Genomic DNA, 21,999 nt, shown 5'->3' with positions numbered 1-21,999 from the left:
TTCCCCCCACACCTTTCAATATGCCCAATTGTATCTTAATTGTGTTCTCATGTTTCTGATGGGTTTCCCTTTTGGACCCATGCATAGCTGCTTTCTTCGACTGCTCATCATCAAAACAGTCTTTCTTGTGGCTATTGCATCTGCCCGGAGGATTAGTGATTTGCAGGCGCTGTTTTAACTCCTTGTATACCACTTTCTTCCCAGACAAGCTGGTCTTTTATACCCGGGCATACTTTCTTTCCAAGACTGTGACAGCTTTTCACTTTGGACATACCATATTGATGCCGACTGTCTTTGCTCCACCTTACTCTTCCAAGGAAGATAAAAGATCTCAATGCCTGGTTCCAAAAAGTGCAGTCTTGTTCTACATTGATTGTACTAAAGAGTTCAGGTGGACAATCAACTTTTCGTGGGATTTGTTGGAGCAAAGAAAGGCAAAGCAATGAAAAAGAGAACCATTGCCTAATGGATTGTCCTCAGCATCATAATCGGCTGCACACTAGCCACGAAACAACCCCTTGACGGTTTTCAGGCTTATTCCACCAGAGCCAAGGCTGCGACCACTGCATTAACTCGCAGAGTCCCTGTCCTGGATATCTGTCAGACAATTACGTGGGCATCACTGCACATGCTTGCCAAACACTACTGCCTAAGACAGTCAGGTCTGGCATGATGGGTATTTCCCCCGTTAGGTCTTTTCAGGACTTTTTAGTGTCAATAAACCGCAGACCTACCTCCGAGAGAATATTACTTTGGTATCTAGTTTAAGGTAAGGAATCTGCAGCTAGAAGTCTCTATCAAATGAACAAATTACTTACCTTCGGTAATGCCTTATGTGGGAGAGACACTATCTAGCTGCAGATTCTTTACTGATCCCTCGTATCCTTCCCCACTTTGCGAACTGTGGTTTCCATTATAAGAGATCCTTGAGGACTTCATTTGCGTACTCTAGTCACAATTCCTTAGTATGACTCTGTGCTCCTGGCGCGGAAAATAGTCGCAAACCGGAAGTCGGCGCTCTTGCATGACTTCTATGCAGGCACTCTGCACATCACTTCTGGTGCAGATGATCCAGAGGATGCCACACTGAGTCGAACAATGCCACCTGCCAGTGTGCAAGGAGACTGCTCAGGAATCTTTCTGGATTCAACCTGAAACCTGGGGAATATTGTAATGTGAGGAATCTGCAACTTTCTGTCCGTGCTTCTTTTTTCAGCACATTGCTCTGTTTATTTTTTTTTCTCGCAGTTCCTCTCACTGAGGGTCCTAATTCAACCACGGAAATGTGGCCTTCCTGTTGTAGTAAAATAGAACCCTATTGGGTTGAATTGATCTTGGCCACTGGTAATTACTTGAGTATTCATCCCAGTCCATCGGTATTTTGCACACCGTGCCACCTCAGCCTGGACCCCCTCATATACAAATCAGTCTTGACCTTGCTCCAGTGGGGCCTGGCGTGGTAAACTCTTAAGCGGAACACAAGCAACAGAGGACAGGTTTCGCATTAGTTAGCGCTCATCACCAGGTATATCTTGGTTCCAGTGCCACCATGTGCACTGGAACCATGTCTTGGGCATACCCACGTAGGACGACACACTAAAGTATACAAAAAAGGGATTGATGGAATGCATTAATCTCAGCTACTGATAATTACTTGGGCTGCATCCAAGTCCTTTGTTATTTTGCACACTGGCACCTCAGTTTGGACCCAGTCATATGCAAATCAGCCTTGACCCTGCTCCAAAGGGAACATTCAGGCCCGAACTGCCAAGCCAGGTCCTCCCTCAGCTTGAACACAAGCAACCTTCGCCCTAGTTAGAGTTAATTCAAACATTCCATCCAGCATTTCCCACTAAGACAGCATGTTGCATGTCGATCAGCATGCATTATTATTGATTCAGTGCCAATGCCAAAGCTGTAAAAACGTGAATGACCTCTGTACACAATTCAGGAATCATAAATCAGCAATAATTAGTAAAGCTTGACCAACGTGTAGCCAATAATTTCAATATTGTGGAACATTTGCTATGAAATCTGAAGGTTTTCCACCGTGACAGAGGGCCTGATTTAGGTTTTGGCGGACGGGTTACTCAGTCACAACTGTGAAGGATATCCTGTCTGCCAAAATATAAATCCCATAATATCCTATGAGATTTTGTGTTTGGGCGGACGGGATATCTGTCACCGTTGTGACTGAAAAACCGTCCGCCGAAATGTAAATTGGGTCCTATGTCCTTTGGCTTTGAAACGGGGCATGCATGAACTAGGAACACACCCTAGGCCCAGCTGCACCACAGCAGGAATTGTGGCTTCATCCTGCAGCCAAATTCATAACTGGAAAAAGAAAACAATAATGTGCTCTGTACAACGTTGAAAATGTATTCATTAGAATTGATCAGTACTGTGAGTATTCCATATCTTATTGCAATATCTTTAATACATTTGTACATATTCTGCATTGAACATAAAGAAAATACGTTTTTCTGCAAATGGAGGAATCATCTAACTCAAAGGTAGAAACACATGTACAGAAAGCAAGCATTTTTTACCCATCATCCTTTGTGTGTTGTGCAAAGGAGTTTTACGCGAGTACGGTGTACTGTGACCTGCTCATTTTGTAATGTTTTATAGAACTCTAGGCCCATTATTTTAAATGTTAATACAGTCCCAGGCTTTAGTACTAGAGTTTGGGTATCTCCGTTACACTCACTCCCTTTTCCATCCTTTACTCCTATAAACAGTAGACTGAAGATCTCCCCACTAAGGTGCAGTGAACCATTATTAATCTCGTATGCCTAGTGGCATAAGTCCTCAAAACTGTCTTGGCATCACCCTCCTGTGTAAGATCTTGACTTGATTCAACCTTGCTAACTGTTCGCCAGGGTCTCTTTAGGACTTGGATTTGTGGGCAGAGCCTTGAACAAGATCATAGAATAAATTGAGTGCTGATTCATTTAAAGAAGTCACATGGCTGAAGGAAGTAGTTTGCATTAGTAGTGCACATATTTATACCTTCAAGCCTGTTTCAAAATCCGCAATATGTATAAATATATTTAACTAAAAATCGATGCTTACCATCGGTTTTGCGTGGTCCAATGCAGCGATGTAAAGGACACCATGTTGTATTCCATGGGCTGTAAAGTACACGTGGTAAAGGCGTGCCTGCTAATTACTAATGTCCATGCCCAGCAAATGCTTGGGATAGCGTATGGCTCTCTGGGGCCCCAGCCTGCAAGCCGCTGTCTTTGTGCGCTCAGTGGGGTTTGCGTGGCTTTTGGACTTGCCCTGAGCTTCGCCTCAAGTCGTTTCCACCTTCTCCCAGAGGCCGCAGGGCGCTGAATGCACCTTTTCCCTCTTAACCTGAGAACCAGCTTGAAAACTGGGACCTGGCCCATGAGCCGCTCGTGAAACTTGCCATATTATGCGTTGAATCCTAGTTCCACCTTGGGGTAGGGTGTGCGTCCAGTGCCCACACATAGCTTTCATGCTCTCCTCCTCCCCCCCCACCCCCCCCCCCCATCTGCTCTCAAAATGCAGTTCATGGATTGTTCACATTATTTAATTACACCAGACAAAAGATTTAAGGCTTTACCAACCACTCTGCATTTCTCAGTTTACCGACCTTGGCAGATGGTTTGTGAACCACAAAGCCCCCCAAATTTTCCGGAGCAAAGATTAGGTTGGACTCACCACAAAATCTTCTTCTTTTTATTTTTTTTTTAATTTTTTTCCTTTAAATATGTAAACTTTACTTAGCAGATGAGCTGAACAAACACACACAGCACACATGAAGAGGTTGTAAGCTGATTCAGTGTTTATTCTAAACGTGTCCGATCCCCATTGTGAATGTTAGAAAATACATGTGCGCTGAGAGCTGTCCGTGAAAGCCTTCGTCCTAGAGATGACACCAGGACTCGGAGAGAAACACACTGGAGAGGGAGTAGAGCGCAACAAACTGAAAATGAAAAAATCAAGCTGTAGTTGTATGCTAAAAGATGCACAAATTCCATTTTTAGATTCAGGATTTACTAAACCATCCTGAAAGAGAAGAGGCTGTCTCGCCGGCAGAGACAAAGAGACCTTTAGTGGGAGGATCTGACAAAGAGGCACCTTGGCTACAAAATATTAGCTAAACTGCTGTCGCTGTCAAACCAGCCAAAGGATGATTTAAACGCGATGACCAAAAGAAATAACAGATCAATAATTTATTTGAAAAAAACCCTTTTTGCGGCGTCTCATTTTCTTTAGAAAATAGAAGAAACACATTTGCACAAACAGACAAAAAAAGATTGACAACAATATAATCAGCTGCATAATGAAAGAGAATAACAAATATTCAGAGATCAGCTTAAACAAGAGAACCGTACCGATCGACATGGAGCTACCGAGAAGCACCTAGAGCAAGAGGCTGACAATGCGACACTTGGAGCCTCAAAGAAAGATGGGCAGTGGCAGAAAGAGAGATTCTCTTAGAGAGATGGTATTTAAATAGACTGCCGGAGCCACAGAAATAATCTCGAAGGCCAAGAGCCACAAAAGAGGGACTGCCAATCGGCGTGTTGATCTGACAGTCAGCCAAACGTTGAGAAAAGAGACTGAGACAGACCTAGAGATAGTCGCCGAAACACTGAACAAGCCATTAGGAGAAACCGAGAAGGCACAGTGAGTTTAGGAAAGCGCCACACTGAAAGAGTCCGTGACACGCATAGAAAAGCCGAGAGGCAATACAACTAGAAGTAAGATAAAATCATTGAAAGTAGATAAATAAAAAAGAAAGAAGCAATAAGTAAATAAAAATGTAATAAATAACTATAAATAAGTATCCATAAGTAAAATAAGTACAAATAAGCTATACGTTAATAAATAATAAGTGCAAGTAACAAGTAATCAAATTAGTAGAAATATTTATTCTTAGAATCCTTTTTTTTAAAAAGTGCATAAGTACTGTAATCGAGTGCAGAGCCAAAATATTCCACTGCAGCCCGAACATCCACGCGTGGCAGATGTCTGTGATCCACAGAGGCTCGAATCTAGTGTCCGTGAGCAACAGCTCAAAAGTGTGCCGAGAATCCAACTCCGGCGCTCAGGAAAGGCGCGCTCCGCACCAGGCGTGTGCGCCGCCCGTACACCGTTCGTTCCGCCCCTGCTCATTCTGACCTTGTTCCGTTTTCTTTTCTCTCTTTGTTGTGGGGTCACAGAGGAGGTGCAGCGGCTGCAGAGCACCACCCGTAGCACCTCGGATGTTGTGCTCGAAAGGAGGATGGAAGACTTGAGGAGGGAGCTCTCTGGTGAGCTGCGCCACCTCCGGGAGCAGGTGCTAGAGATTCCGGATCGAGGAGCGACTCTGGGGCAGCCGTCGGTCCTCAACCTGATGGAAGAGATTAACGAGAGGTGAGTGCTGGAGTACAGAAACGCACACTGCTGAAGCTTCGAGGTGCTCACAAAAAAGACAGATGCTGTAAAGCATTGATTCTCAGAGTAGGGCCCGGGGGCGCATGCAGCCCTCTTGACCCTTACACGGGGCCCACCTGACCTTTACACGGGGCCCACCTGACCTTTACAAGGGGCCCACCTGACCTTTACAAGGGGCCCACCTGACCTTTACACGGGGCCCTCCTGACCCTTACACGGGGCCCTCCTGACCATTACAAGGGGCCCTCCTGACCCTTAAACGGGGCCCACCTGACCTTTACACGGGGCCCACCTGACCTTTACAAGGCGCCCTCCTGACCCTTACACGGGGCCCACCTGACCATTACAAGGGGCCCTCCTGACCATTACAAGGGGCCCTCCTGACCATTACAAGGGGCCCTCCTGACCATTACAAGGGGCCCTCCTGACCCTTACATGGGACCCACCTGACCCTTACACGGGGCCCACCTGACCTTTACACGGGGCCCACCTGACCTTTACACGGGGCCCACCTGACCTTTACACGGGGCCCACCTGACCTTTACACGGGGCCCACCTGACCTTTACAAGGGGCCCTCCTGACCTTTACACGCGGCTCTCTTGACCTTTACAAGGGGCCCTCCTGACCCTTACAAGGGGCCCTCCTGACCCTTACACGGGGCCCACATGACCTTTACAAGGGACCCTCCTGACCCTTACACGGGGCCCTCCTGACCTTTACACGGGGCCCACCTGACCTTTACAAGGGGCCCTCCTGACCTTTACAAGGGGCCCTCCTGACCTTTACAAGGGGCCCTCCTGACCTTTACACGGGGCCCTCCTGACCTTTACACGGGGCCCTCCTGACCTTTACACGGGGCCCTCCTGACCTTTACACGGGGCCTTCCTGACCTTTACACGGGGCCCTCCTGACCTTTACACGGGGCCCTCCTGACCTTTACACGGGGCCCTCCTGACCTTTACACGGGGCCCTCCTGACCCTTACACGGGGCCCTCCTGACCCTTACACGGGGCCCTCCTGACCCTTACACGGGGCCCTCCTGACCCTTACACGGGGCCCTCCTGACCCTTACACGGGGCCCTCCTGACCCTTACACGGGGCCCTCCTGACCCTTACACGGGGCCCTCCTGACCCTTACACGGGGCCCACCTGACCTTTACACAGGGCCCACCTGACCTTTACACAGGGCCCACCTGACCTTTACAAGGGGCCCTCCTGACCCCTACAAGGGGCCCTCTTGACGTTTACATGCAGCCCTCTTGACGTTTACACGCGGCCCTCTGGACCTTCACACGCGGCCCTCTTGACCTTTACACGCGGCCCTCTTGACCTTTACACACGGCCCTCTTGACCTTTACACGCGACCCTCTTGACCTTTACACGCGTCCCTCCTGACCTTTACACGCGTCCCTCCTGACCTTTACACGCGGCCCTCCTGACCTTTACACGCGGCCCTCCTGACCTTTACACGCGGCCCTCCTGACCTTTACACGCAGCCCTCCTGACCTTTACACGCGGCCCTCCTGACCTTTACACGCGGCCCTCTGGTCAACAGCGGCACTGGGTTACTTGTTACTGGACAGAGCACTAACATTAAAAATAGGTTAAATAAACGGGCAAGCGTTTCTTTAAATGTTTATTGCAGTTAAAGAGAGGAATTAACTAGGGAACCCGGAACTGCTTAACTTCAGGAACTCTTTCATTTATAGAGACATCTTGCAGCAAGCCTTTAAAAATATGATAAAGCCTCTTCAAAATCCGAAAAGTGTATTTCATGAACCTGCAGAATCTTTCACCTTAGTAAATCAGATCACTGCTTTGAGAAGTACTTTTTTTTATAAGGTGATAGTTTTCAAACATGAGTTTAGAAACATTCATGCTTCTCCACCTCCCTGGTAACATTGCCAATAGAGAACTAAGAGGCACGTCAGTTGTTATGTATACCCTTTGGCTGGGGTTCCTATCAGCCATGGGCAATTTTTCTAGTTTATTAAATGAAACACCGGAGAATTTTTTTTTACAGTGCACATTCTGAAGTCCTGTATTTCGAGGTCCTCTTATATGTGAAAATGAAGGTAAAGTAAAATAGAACAAGTGTCCAGGATCACACAGTTTGGTCAGGCGGTGAAGCCAGGACTGTTCCCAGGTTTTCTTTTTCCACATTGTGCAAATCAATTCAGCCAGTAGATGTACATGCTTCCCCTATGCTTACCTTACACCCCCCTCCAATACCCCACCCGACTACTCCCTGCTGGTTTCTGTGCAGCCTGAAGAACCAGAACCTTTTGGACCTGGCGGCGCAGGGTACGCCCTCTGTCTCCGGGGTTCACCTGCTTCGTTACACAGAGACACGGGACACTCTGTCGGCGGTAGAAGATTGGATTTATTTAGCTGCAGCTAGTACAGTTATCCTAGAAGTACACAAAGTAGGTTCTCGGGAGACTGCCACTTCACTCTGTGGCGCATCAGATTAAATACTATACAATACATAATTATTAACAAAACACACGCCCCAAGCATAGAAGGAAAGAGCCAATAGGGTAAGTGGAAAACAAAGCGGAACCAGTAAGAAAGGTTCGAAAATAGAAATATCAGATCACTCGAAGAGACCTCTCCTCCAACTGTGTTTGTCATCCCACCCCCGAACTAATTTATTAACAGATTACAACTGACTTGCAGGTGGTGAGATACGCTTGTGTGTATTGGAGGACAGTCATGACACAAGAGAATGCTAGCAGGAGACAGTGAAGGCCAGTCGATAAGATATGATTGGGAAAGAATAGTGTGAGCCTACAGATAGTTGAAACAGGGATTAGAAAAGCCAGACAAGGATTAGTGTACTCGGCTAGTCCAAACACCAGCTTCGCAAACAAGGCCGAGGACGTATTTCGACACCAAGCTACAGGAAAAGCAGAATAGACTTTGTTCGCCGTGCTGCCTGAGGTGATGGCAACACAAAATGGCGGCGGGTTACAAAATGGCGGGTCGATTCGATCGTGATCGAAAATTGAAGTTCCTCAGACCCTCCTTTTGCCAGAACTCAGGCAAGATAGACTCACGTTAATCTGAGTCCACATCAATAGCCATGAGATCATCGAGCTGTTGCGGTAACATCATCCTTATGTTTTCTGTTACTTGGGGTTTGGGTTTTGGAATGCACATAGTAGCACAAAGATCACTGATAGCGGGACCACAGTGCATACAAAGGCAACAAGAAAATACGATAGTCCAAGATTATTCCAAGGAATGTCAACGCTTTCCAACCCCATTTGGACAGTAGTCCCCAAAACCATTCCGTTAAAGACCAATCTCCTTCGTCCTGATGAATAGACTCAGAGATTACGTGCAACTTAGAGATTGCTTGGTATACTGTCGGAGCGTCATTAGGAATGAAAATACAACAGCTTGACCCGATCAATTTACATACTCCACCACGATCGGCAAGAATAAAGTCTAAGGCAACTCGATTTTGCAAGGTCATAAGACGATCCGCCTGTAGTTCCGCCGTGATATTACTTAAGGGTCCTACTATGATGTCTATTGTAGTCTCTACGACACGGACCAATTGTCTTATATTTCTGCTGTTGGCCATTGGACCCCAGAAGGGAAGAAAACCTTTAAGGAAATCTCCTCCCTCTTGTCCCGCGGTGTCTTTTGAGTCAATAATTCCTCGGCTGAGACGGGTTCGGTGATAATTGGCAGAAGCAGTGTAAGTAGGAGGAAGAAGGAAAGCTATGTAGCAAGTACCAGAGAAACCCGTTGGTAACCAGGTATAAGCTCTATCATAGCAGATGAAATAGGAGCCTTGAGACGGCACTAGAGGAGGCGAGTTCGGAGAGGAATAAATGTACGTGTAGGAACAGTTACTCTTTGGTGCAGTGTCAGAAGAGCGATCGTTTATTTTTAAACAGAAGTTACCTTGATGTGGTATAGTCCAGATTGGTGAGGATTTTCCTTTTCCCACTTTATTATTAAGACTCGACATATATTGGGTGACGTTCCAATTGGTGTATGCTTTCCTTTCGTCAATGGAAATCTTGCTGTTCTCCATGTTTTTAGCCATAACTACCATACCCTTAATCAAGGAACTATGACTAAAATCCGGATAATTAATTTGTGAAGTAACGGACAGTCTGAATTTGCTTTGATAAGCATTGGAGAAAATAACGAAGAATGCCCAAGCGGAACCCTCATAAGAAAAAGGAAGAACTAGATATGGTATTCCTTTCTCAGTGGTATGGGGCATAAGACCACATACCAAACAATCAGTTGTGTTAACCACTAATTGATGCTGGTGTAATAGTTGGGCGAAAGAATTGTTGTAATACTCGGTTCTTCTGACAAGTTCATGTGAAGGAAAAGTATGAAAGAGGTGTGGAGAGATAGTAGAAAAAGGCAAAGAGGAAGAAGGGGAGGTGTTCCTTGGCTGCAATTCATAAACTATCCAACCAATAATCTCCAAAGCAATACATAATGATATAAAAACACATAGAGTTATACTATAACGACTGGTCATTATTTTACAAGATGCTTTCTTCACTTCATCTCTTCTTTCTTTATTACTTGGTGTAGTTTCTATTTTCACTAGTGGATGCTCACGGCAATCTTCCTCAATCACTGAAGTCACGATGCTCTACCGTCCTATGACACTGAGGATCCCGCAGACCTATTGTCACTACTCAGGTCGTGACCTAGACTCCTACCGTGACCCTGCAACCTAAATAGAACACTACACAAGGGAGAAGAAAGTTTTAATTGTTCTTTGGTCTGGGCCTGAGGTAATAACGCTCCTTCCCCAGAACACTCTGATCTTGAAACAATGTTCGTGGTTCAGTCGTATTCAAGCGACGATGCGATGGGATTGTGTTAGAAATGGGGGGTCTCTAGTTGGCAATGGCTGGCCACTGTCCAAGTAGGGACCCTTCTTCCTAAGTCAGAGTAAGCAGCCTACACCCTTTGACAACCCCTGCTCAACCCTGTGGTAACGTAGCACGAGCAGCTAGGCTTATCTCAGAGGCAGTGTGTGAAGCATTTATGACCATACACAGTAATATAATGAGGAACACTACAAATGGACACCACTCAAGTAGTTATGAAAAATAGGTATTTTTATATAGACTTAATCACAAGACCAATAACAGTAAAAATCCACAATACTATAAAAATATAATTACTTTAGAAATGCTGCAAGGAAAAATAGTTCAGGATGCACAAACTGATGTTTAGTTCAAGGCAGGGGTCTCTGCGACCCTTTTACTCACAAAGTATCTGGTTCCTGGAGCAAAGCAACAAAAATGTCGCTAAGGCGTTGTAGCGATAAATTCCCTCACGCTAACCAGCGATGCGTTGAATCCTTACCGCAAGGGAGGATGATGCGCTGGGTTGCGGGAAGGACAAAGCGACAAACTTCTTCACGCTTAGCCGGTGATGCGATGAAATCCTTGCCGCGAAGGGAGGATGATGCACCGAGCCTGTTGCGTGTGCGATCTTGCTGCGTTGACAAAGATGGCGCTCCGCGAGGAAGCGACGATCCGGATTCGATGCGGGGAAAATGGCGAACGCTCGGCGTCCGCGCTGCGATGATCCTGTTGCGATGATTTCCAGATAGCGGGCGTTTTCAGGCCCGCAGACAGGTGCTGCGACGATCTTCGGATAGCGGGCGTTTTCAGGCCCGCAGACAGGTGCTGCGACGATCTTCGGGGTTAGCGAGCACTCGGCGACAGCGGAGCGGCGATTTTTCTCACGCTCACCAGCTGCAGCGGCTCGCTAACGGAGGTTAGCAACGATTTTCAGCGCTCTCTTCTCAGCAGTAGAACTAGAGGCCCTGGAACACACAGGAGCCTCACCTGCAGATAGTAATCCTCGCTGGGAGGAAACAGAAGGCTGATGGTGGAGTCTGATGTGCCTGAGACTCCAGCAGAAGGCTAGCTCTCTCCTAGCCCTTGGGTGATTGCTGTAGCACAAAAATAAAAGTCCAATCAAAGTTCTTTTCCTCTTCTTGAAGTCAGTAGTAACAGCTGCAGGCCAGTCCCAGAAACAGCACACAAGCACAAGGACAGTCCTTCTCCTGCAGATTCTTGTAGTCCCACGGACAGAGGTTCTTCTTGTTATCCAGGAGCAATACCAATTGTAGGAGTTTGTGCACAAATATTTATACCCCCAAAGTCTTTGTTCTTAGGGGTCCCAAGTCTCTGAACCCAGCCAGAACCAGTTCTGCCCAGCCCTGGAGCACTTTGTTGATCAGGCTGCATCCTTCCTTTCAGAAAGAGGGGGTCTGCCTCAGACGCACAGTGGGAGGTGGAGCCAGCATTCACCTTGCCAGGCACAGTCCTATTCAAGTGCAGGAGCTACCCCTCCCCTCACACCAAGGCAGGTCGCTCTATTCAACCCAGGTCTGACTCAGCCTGCCCTGTCCCTCCAAAACCAGACAGCCAATACACATCATAGCAGAGCAACTGGAAGGCTTAGGCAAGAAAGTACCTATACTCTAAAAGTGGTAGTTTCAAACACAGAATATAAAAATAACCTTTACTAAAAGATGTATTTTAATATTCTGAGCTCAGGCATACTAGATTCGTTTTTCTACCATGTTCTGTGGGTCAGTTAGGACTATAGAATGTAATAGCCCAGACCTCCCATTCTGGCCTATGGAGAACAGGTAGCCTTACAGTAGTGAAAAACGAAATGGGGTGTAATTCACTACTAGGACATGCTACATACATCAGGGCATGTCCTACCTTACACATACAATGCGCCCTATCATAAGGGGGACTTACAGGATGCCAAGGGAAGGTTTAGGGGCTGGGAAGTGGGTGCACTTCACAGCCAAGATGGCAGTTCTGGACTGCACGCAGACACTGCAGTGGCAGGTCTGAGACATACTTTACAAGCTGCTTCTGTGGGTGGCACAAACCAGTGCTGCAGGCCCACCAGCAGCATTCGGTTTACCAGCCCTGGGCACACATAGGCCACGCTACTAGGGACTAACAGGTAAACCAAATAAGCCAATCATGGATGTACCAACTCATATGTCATCTTTACAAAGGGAGCATTCGCGCTGTGGCACTGAATGGCAGTGGCACAGCGCCCAGAGCATCTATATCCAGCAAAAACAGAGGAGACACAGCGAAAAAATGGAAGGGAGACTCACGCCAATGGTGCCAGGTCTAACAGATTGCTTCTTGTAAAATGTTGTTGTCCTCTTTCTCAGACAATGTCCCTTTCAGGTGTGCATCGCTAAAGGGTACAAATCGTGGAACTGTTTCGCCTTCACAGTCACCAACCCCTCTACGAACCCACTGATCAAAAGGCAAGGGCAAAGGTACTTTCTTGCAATGCACACCGTGAATCCAATTTTTCTTTCCTTCAACTTTCACTGCTGTCCTTGTCGTGAGTAGGACCATACGAGGCTCCCGCTATCTGGGTTCCAAATTCTTTTTCTTCTGAAAGTTTCGGGTGCAGACCCAGTCACCTGCTCGGATGGAATGACCTGGATCTGTGAAAGCCTCCGGCAAAGCACTCTGAACCTGTCGATGAAGGATATGCAATTTAGTTGTAAGGTCATGCAGATAGTCAATCAACATTGGGTAGGGCAAATCTGAGAACTTTTTAGGACGAGGTATTCCCCATACGTTGGCCGGACGGCCAAACACCACTTCGTAAGGGCTAAGTCTCAGACGAGAATGTACTGCAGTTCTGGTGGATAGCAGAGCTAACGGCAAAGCATTAGGCCAATTAAGTCCCGTACTTGCTTGAATCTTCGCCAATTTCAACTTCAAGGTTCCATTGTAACATTCTACTAAACCCGCTGACTGTGGATGATTTGCCGCGTGGAACTTTTGCTTGATTCCAAGACCTGCACAAACTTTCTGCATGACTTGGCCAACAAATTCGCTCCCATTGTCACAGACTATGCGCGGCAAACCAAACCTGGGAAAGAACTCTTTTAGTAGGATTTTAGCTGTAGACAAAGCTGTGTTATCTTTCAAAGGGTATGCTTCTATCCACCTCGAAAAGGCACATACTACCACCAGAACATATTTGAGGTTGTTGCATCGATCCATATGGATGTAATCAATTTGCAACACTTCAAATGGGTATGTCGGAGGAGCAAAGTGACCTGCTGGAGTGGGGGTTCCCTTTCCTGGATTGTACATCAGACAAACAATACAATGCTTTACAATGTTGTCTGCACATTTCGGGATATTCTCATTATGCCAAACTGGGGCTAAAAGTTTACAAATGCCTTTTGCACTAAGGTGAGCTGGACCATGGGCCATAGTAACCACTGGGAGTACATAAGCATCCGGTAACAACCAACGTTGATGTTCGGATAATTCTACCCAACAACCCATCTCATCTACCATTCCCGTACTTTCTCTCCACTTGCTCAACTCTCTTTCTGACGCCTCTTTCTGAATCGCTTTCACGCTTTCCACTGTATTCTCACACATTCCTCTCTCCCTGACCCAATTCGCAGGACCTGCCATATACATTCGACTAGTTGAACCCCTCGCTGTTTTCTTTGCTGTTTTATTTGCAAATGCATTTCCCCGTCCAACATCATCCGTAATCTTCTTGTGTGCACTGCACTTCACTATCGCTATTTGGATGGGTAAAGCAAGTGACTCAAGGAGATCAGTCAATAACTGACCATGCTGTATTTTAGTGCCATGTGAAGTTAAGAAACCCCTTTCTCTCCAGAGACGCCCAAAATTGAACGCGACACCAAAGGCATATTGACTGTCAGTGTACACATTCACTCTTTTCCCTTTCGATAATACACAAGCTCTCGTCAATGCTATCAACTCTGCTGCTTGCGCTGAATTGTGTCTAATGCGTGCAGTTTCCACAATCGTATGTAAGGTAGTTACATCATAGGCTGAAACCGTATCTCCATTAGGCATCTTGAAACAAGAACCATCTACCCATAGAGTCCCATCCGGATTCTCTAAAGGTGTGTCTCTCAGGTCAATTCTTCCTTTTGTCTCTTCCTCAGTACGGAAGAAACAATCATGCTGATCCTCAACATTCTCCTCAGCACTCTCCTCATTTGGAAGGGGCAACAAAGTAGCTGGATTCAGGGTATTGCATCGTTTGATGTGCACGTGACTAGCTAACAGCATCAGCTCATAACCAGTTAATCGTGCACTCGTAAGATGCTGTGTCTTCGATCTGTTTAGCTCGGTATCCACTGCATGCGGCACCATAACAATAAGAGTGTTATCTAACACCATCCCAGCAGATTGTCGGATAGAAATTGCTGCGGCTGCTGTGGCTTTGAGACAACTGGGCAATGCTTTAGCTACGGGATCTAACGTAGCCGAAAAATAAGCACATGGCCGCTGTCTATCTCCAAATTGCTGTGTCAAGACTGATAATGCACAACCTTCTCTCTCGTGAACATACAGCGTAAAAGGCTTAGTGTAATCTGGGGTACCTAGTACAGGAGCAGAACAGAGAGCAGTGCGTAAATCAGTGAAACTCATTTGGCACTCATCAGTCCAAGGAAGGGGCTGAGGCGTATCTTTTAAAGTGAGTGCCAGCAAAGGTTTGGCAATCAAAGAGAAGTTAGGGATCCACTGTCTACAATAAGAAGTGATACCCAGAAAAGCACGTACTTCCCTTTGTGTGGATGGTACAGACATTCGTGCAATCGCCTGAATTCGTTCTGGTGTCAATCGTCGTCCCTCCTTCGATAGGAGATGACCCAAGTAGGTAACCTCTCAACAAACATATTGCAGTTTGGAGGGTGAAACCTTGTGATTCAGCTTAAACAAGTGACGCAACAGTGCAACAGTGACATCCTTGCAGATATCTTCTGAATCGGCGGCGACTAACAAGTCGTCCATATATTGGATAAGGGCAGCACCAGACGGCAAATGAAAAGTATCTAGATGACATTTCAAAGCTTGGCTGTAAATGGAGGGACTTTCACAGTACCCTTGGGGTGCGCGCTTAAATCGGAAGCTTCGGCCTCCAAGAGAAAAACCAAAAATGTCCCTACTCTCTTCTGCAATAGGAATACTGAAGAAGGCATTCTTTAGATCAATAACAGAAAACCAAGTCGCTGTGGAAGGTATCATAGTCAACAAGGCAGTGATATCTGGAACAACAGGAAATTGTGGAATCACAATTTTGTTTACTTCTCGCAGATCAATCACAAACCGGTACACAGGAGGCTGAGAAGGATCAGTACGTTTAAGAACAGGAAGAATAGGACTATTGCATGTGTTACCTCTTGTTTCTTCAACCACATCCTTCTGAATTAAGTCATGAATGATTTCCAAAAGCGCTTTTTCACCTTCAGCAGAAATTCTATATTGTGGGATACGTGGTAATTCAACATTGGGCTTAAGAGTGACAACATAGGGCGGTATCTCAAGACAACCCACATCGTTCGGACCCGTGGCCCAAAGTGCTGTCGGAAGAGAAAGCAACTCGGGTGGAAACTGATCTTTGGACAGATACATTGGGGAGATCAATTTCTGACCTAGAGTGAGATGTACGCCTAAAGGAGAACAATATATTGTAGCATGCATTCTTTTCAATAGGTCTAGACCCAACAGATTCTCACCACAACCATTCGTCAACAGAAGTGGAGCTTCCAAGTCATAAGGACCAACTGAAATAGGCAAAGGACAAGAAACTGGATTGCGAACAGGGGCGCCAGAGAATCCTACAGAAACATTTGTTAAGCCAGACAAAGGTGCCCCAGGGAGTTTAGAATGAATAATAGAACTTCTCATTGCTCCAGTATCTAGAAGAAATGGTTCTGAAACACCCATTGTAGTAACGTTAACATAAGGACCATTTTGATCTACTGGGATTGGCACAACTCCCTTACTTTGTCCATGGCTGTCCTAGTTAGCATGAAGACTCTCATTCTCGCCTTCAACATAATGGTCTTCATTATAATACTGTGTAGATCTCACATTCTGCTGATCAAAGTAGTTCATGGAATTAGGAGAAGGGAGGGCACGCTGTTCTTGAGTCAACACACCTCGACCTCTACCTCTGTTTGCTGACTGGAGGCCAGCACGACCTCGTGGAGCAGATATCGCTCTATTGCGCTGCAATAAAACCGGACAACTGCTTTTAAAATGACCTTCCTCTCTACAATAGGCACACTGATTAGGACCTAACAAAGGTCGCGGAATGTATGGCTCAGGTTTCTGATACAATCTCTGAAACTGCGGTGGCTGTTGAGTCTGAGGTTGAACATAACGTGGAGGATAGGCTTGCTGCAAGAGAACCTTCGTTTTTAAATCTTTCGTCTTTTTCTCTTGCTTTTCTTTTTCTTCTTTATCCATATTCTCGTAATATTGTGCAGTAGCCAATATCTGGGCAGAAGAAGAAACAGCCCAAGAACTTTCTGAATCTTTTAATTTGTGTGACAGCTCGGGAAGCAAATTGAATACAAATTTGTCCACGAATAATCGCTGTCCACCCTCGGTAGCCATGTCCTGACCACTGTGATCGATAAATGTCTCCTCAAAATGAGTAAAGAAGTCAGAGACACTTTCATCTTTCTTTTGCTTGCATGCTGCTAACTTATCCCAATTCACTCTCAATGCAGGCATCATAGTTTTCATTAACGTAATGATTCTACCAGGAAGTTCTGAGATCAAAGCGTCAGGCTTTGCGCCACCCACTTGGTCTCTATCTGTATCAGCTATAACATTCCAAGTAGCACCTAGTTCCTGTGCGTGATCCTCTCTACGAATCTTAGCCCATATTGTCTGTGGGACTACATTATCCATTAGCATATCAATATCTGCTAGATTCATAATACAAGCATCAATTGTCTGCGATAATTCTTTGTAATAACCTGCAGGGTTCTTACGAGGATCTGGTAGAGTCTGCTTAAGGGCCAAAACTTCAGATCTCTTCCATGGCACATGTACCCATATGCGTTGAAAGTGAGCAGGAATAGCTGGATTAACACCTGCTGCCGCAACTTCCTCCTTCCATACTGGAGGAACCTCTCTCATAGGATAATTTTTCGACGTCAGTTTAACCGACGGATCAGAATCAAGAAAAATCTGAGAGAACAATAAGGTTCTATAAGAGATGAGTGTCCTTACAGCTTCCTCGACTTTAGAACCTACAATAAGTCCTTTTTCAAAATTGGCTTGGACATCTAACAAATCTTGTGAGATCGGACTCGAACTCACATTTTCCCATTCTTTAATGAGAATATCGCACATTACATTAAAAACATACCTTTGCGTAGGCACATTCCATTGCAAAAAGGTAGGCATAATATCAGACACACTATATTGTGGACCCTTCTTGATCCATCTTCGTGCAAGAGAATCTAGCTTCTCTCGTTCCTCAAAATCTGGAAACTGACTACGAGATTGTCTTCGAGCAAAAGCCGGAGACGTATTAAAAGATCCAAAGAAAGGAGACAGAATACTAGTGAAAGAATCTGTGAAACGCTTACGCATAGACGGTGAATTAGACATTAGAACTGGAGACAGAGTATTAGGAGAACTAACAGGAGAAGAACTAGAAATTACAGGAGGAGCAGAAGGCAAAGGAGAGCTAAGATAAGGAGATGAAGGCAAAGAAGTTGAGACTGATGGTAAAACCGGCAAGGGCGGTAATACTGGAGGAGGCAAATGCTGAAGAGCTGGAACCGGCGGAGGTACCACTAACAGCTGAGCAGGCTGTAACAGCTGAGGTACATTGGCATTTTGCGCATAGGGCGGAGGCAACCTCAATAAATGGGACATTAGGGGATCTTCTTCTATATCTTCCTTATTATCAGAAGGAGAAACAGGCAACACCGGATAGCATTTATCTATCGCCATACGATGTTGTCTTTCTGAAATTTCAGTCGCATTGTCAATTTCATAATTTTTGAACTGTTGGGCAGCCTGTATAATTGTCATACCCTGTGCTTTCCTATCTCGTTTTGCTTGTTTAATTTCTTTCTGTTTGGCTTCTTTACGCCAAAGGCGGAAAGAGTCAAACATTGCCGGCCGGGCTTTTCTTTTGAATAATACTGCTTCCAAATTATCTAGCACATCAGGGTCAAAACTACCGTTTTCTGGCCATTTGAGAACACCATCTTTCTTCGTGTATCGAGTCCATGTCTCGTTAAAGGCAATGGGGCCGATACCATGTTTCGAATAGAGCTCATATGTGGGAGTTCCAACCGAAGGAATCGGACAAGAGTCCTCAAGTCGGGAGTCCCTATTACAACCAAGACAACAAATTCTTCCAAACTTAGTCAGACCAGGCATTTCGCAATGTCTCTGGACTGTTCACAAACTTCAAGGGAGTAAAACTCCGTTTACGCAGCACAAATGCACTTACCCTCGGCTTTAGTCTTTGCAATGACTAAATCTAAGACACCTAAGGACATCAAACAAAGAACCAAAATTGTGGGCGCGACCCACGAAAATACTTAACTTAACTAAGGACGTCTTCTTCCACCAACAGAGGCCCGTCTATCGTCTCGCTTTACCATACATCAACAGAGGAATGGGCCAAAGCAGGGCGACAGTCAGGGCAGCGGTCGCCAGTAGCCGTCAGGTAGGAGTAACCGCGCTGCAAAAGACCTTCGGACCACTTTCGACATACAGGGGTCGCTTAGTGTGGCTCGCGAACCCTCCGGAATTTTCTTGCGAGGTTCCTCACGACCTTCGAGCAGAACCGGTACCACTGAAGCCGCACAACGTTGGGCACCAATTGAAGAACCAGAACCTTTTGGACCTGGCGGCGCAGGGTACGCCCTCTGTCTCCGGGGTTCACCTGCTTCGTTACACAGAGACACGGGACACTCTGTCGCCGTTAGAAGATTGGATTTATTTAGCTGCAGCTAGTACAGTTATCCTAGAAGTACACAAAGTAGGTTCTCAGGAGACTGCCACTTCACTCTGTGGCGCATCAGATTAAATACTATACAATACATGATTATTAACAAAACACACGCCCCAAGCATAGAAGGAAAGAGCCAATAGGGTAAGTGGAAAACAAAGCGCAACCAGTAAGAAAGGTTCGAAAATAGAAATATCAGATGACTCGAAGAGACCTCTCCTCCAACTGTGTTTGTCATCCCACCCCGAACTAATTTATTAACAGATTACAACTGACTTGCAGGTGGTGAGATACGCTTGTGTGTATTGGAGGACAGTCATGACACAAGAGAATGCTAGCAGGAGACAGTGAAGGCCAGTCGATAAGATATGATCGGGAAAGAATAGTGTGAGCCTACAGATAGTTGAAACAGGGATTAGAAAAGCCAGACAAGGATTAGTGTACTCGGCTAGTCCAAACACCAGCTTCGCAAACAAGGCCGAGAACGTATTTCGACACCAAGCTACAGGAAAAGCAGAATAGACTTTGTTCGCCGTGCTGCCTGAGTGATGGCAACACAAAATGGCGGCGGGTTACAAAATGGCGGGTCGATTCGATCGTGATCGAAAATTGAAGTTCCTCAGGCCCTCGGTCACACCAGCGACCAAACTTTTGACCCCTGGGAAAATATTTGCGAGTCCCCATGCTGTAAAGCATTAAGTGTGTTTTACTCAAGCCCTTCTCAATTTCACTATAGGAAACCAGCAACATGCCAGATGTTAAGGATCGCAGGGATCCTGATTGAAGATAAAGGGTTACTTTTATAGGAAAAATCCTTGAAATTTCTGCAGAAATCCTGCAGAAAATAGACTAAGTGCAGGAAACCACTTGCAACTCTTAAAATACTTACGTTGATAATACCTGCCATCACATTATCCATAGGCGTTGTTGTATGCAAGAGTACTGTCCTTAAATATATTACGCTGAATCTTTTCTCCCCTTTTTGATGACTATTTAGTTGTTTTTGCATTTTTGTATTGCCCCTCAATATTACAGAAAGCGTCCACAGGCTAACTAAGCATACTATTTTTTACAATAAATTGGCGATAATCAGTATCCACGTTTTGTGGTTTTTCTGATGACACAGTCTCAAAAAGTTCCAAAATGGTGCCAAAGTTGTTTTCGGAAAATGGCTTAAATACTCTACCTGTGTTAAACTTCACTATTCTCTAGAGTTGGTAATAACTACATGTTCATATCTGTTTGTGGCCCAACATAAGGGTGGATTCTGGGCATCCTTGTGATAATATAAATGTATGTAATTATTTCAGTTTGTTTTGCTACATTCAGTTCAAGAAGGCCTCTGAGCGCTAGTGAGTGGTAGGAGATTCACAAAGAGTGATATTGGGGCGCATGGAATGCCCTTGGGTACCAGAGCTTGAAGTTTTCCTTCAGAGAGTGGTGTTTTTCTTTTTGAGTCTCTGCAGAGCTAATCTGATGTGGCTAGTAGACAGGAAGATGGATAGGGAAAGGAGTGGAGTTGGCCTAACGGCTAGGGCGGCCGACTTCGAATCTGGGGAACTGGGTACCAGTCTCGGCCATGACGCTGAACATCCTGTGATTCTGGGAAAATTAAGTAATCTCCCCGTGCATAAAAAAAAAAATTGAATGTGACCTCATGTAATGCAACTGGTGCTATGTAAAGCGCTCAGATACCTGATTGGGGTCAAGTTCACCCTATTTAAAAAAAAAAAAAAAAAAGGGTCAGTTTCAAGGCTGTTCCTCAAGACAACCTGTAATATGATAAATTGATAGTAAAGCCTTAGTGAGCAGATTCATAGCCTGTATTGCATCACTCAGTAGGTTACATCCAAATATGTTTGACACCTTCAAACAAAGTGTTTAAAGGTGGCTTCAAACACTCTGTGGAGGGCTACCGGAGAGCCCTGACTGTGGTTACAACTTCTCTTTGCTAAATAACATATTTGGATGTAACTTGGGGGCATATGTATCAACATCACCATTTGCGATTCTCAAATAGCGATTTTTAAAGAATCGCTATTTGAGAATTGCAAAACGGGATGTATTTAAAAAATTGCAAACTTTTTGCGATTTCTTAAAATTCCTTAATTGCGATTAGCAAATTGCGAAATCGCAATTAAGGAATACCTGCCCATTCATTTCTATGGGCCAGGAGACCCATAGGAATGAATGGGAAGTAATTCTCAAATAGCGAATCGCAATTTGGTAATCGCTATTTGAGAAGAATTTCAAAGGTGCAAGGGTGTCATGATGACACCATGATGCACCCCTGAAATTAGCATGTGTGTGCATATTGCGCACATACATGCCCTAAGGGCATGTATGAGCGCCACGTGGCACTTTGTAAAATTCAAAAAAGTGCTTTTTGAATGGAAATCGCAAATTACCACCAACTGGAAGTTGGTGGTTGTTAGACCTACGTCTAAGGGGGTAGCTTGGCTCAGGTCACTTGGCTCAACACTCCTCTTGGCTTTTCAGGCCTGCATCCCACTCAGCTCGCAATCCTGCGCCACATCACTCAAAAAGAACACTACACCGATTTTTGTAAAAGAGTTACTGTAACTTTATAACATTTCTTTTCTGATCAAGATTCAGTTTTCACTTTGACATTACAATTGGAACCAGTTCATTTCATTTGCATTAGACTTTTCTCTATAGTCTAAGGCCAAACCTGGACGTTTCTGTACTAGATAATCTTTTCTTCTTTAACGGTGGTACTTAGTTTCCCATGACAG

General features: G+C 45.4%; 1 protein-coding gene across 7 annotated transcripts in view; it reads left to right on the top strand.

The window, feature by feature from the left end:
• LOC146835261 (uncharacterized) overlaps positions 1 to 21,999 on the top strand; it is a 339,148-nt gene that overhangs the window by 134,241 nt on the left and 182,908 nt on the right. For all 7 annotated transcript variants that reach the window (XM_085602842.1, XM_085602839.1, XM_085602841.1 and 4 more), the window contains exon 6: positions 5,199 to 5,391. In XM_085602842.1, the coding sequence (XP_085458968.1) occupies positions 5,199 to 5,391 (193 nt within the window). The remainder of the gene's footprint in view (positions 1 to 5,198; positions 5,392 to 21,999) is intronic.

The sequence above is a fragment of the Triturus cristatus genome, chromosome 4_2 (assembly GCF_964204655.1).
Source record: "Triturus cristatus chromosome 4_2, aTriCri1.1, whole genome shotgun sequence".
NCBI classification, from domain to species: domain Eukaryota; kingdom Metazoa; phylum Chordata; class Amphibia; order Caudata; family Salamandridae; genus Triturus; species Triturus cristatus.
The sequence above is the reverse complement of the archived record's forward strand: the minus strand, read 5'-3'. Positions and strand labels throughout refer to the sequence as shown.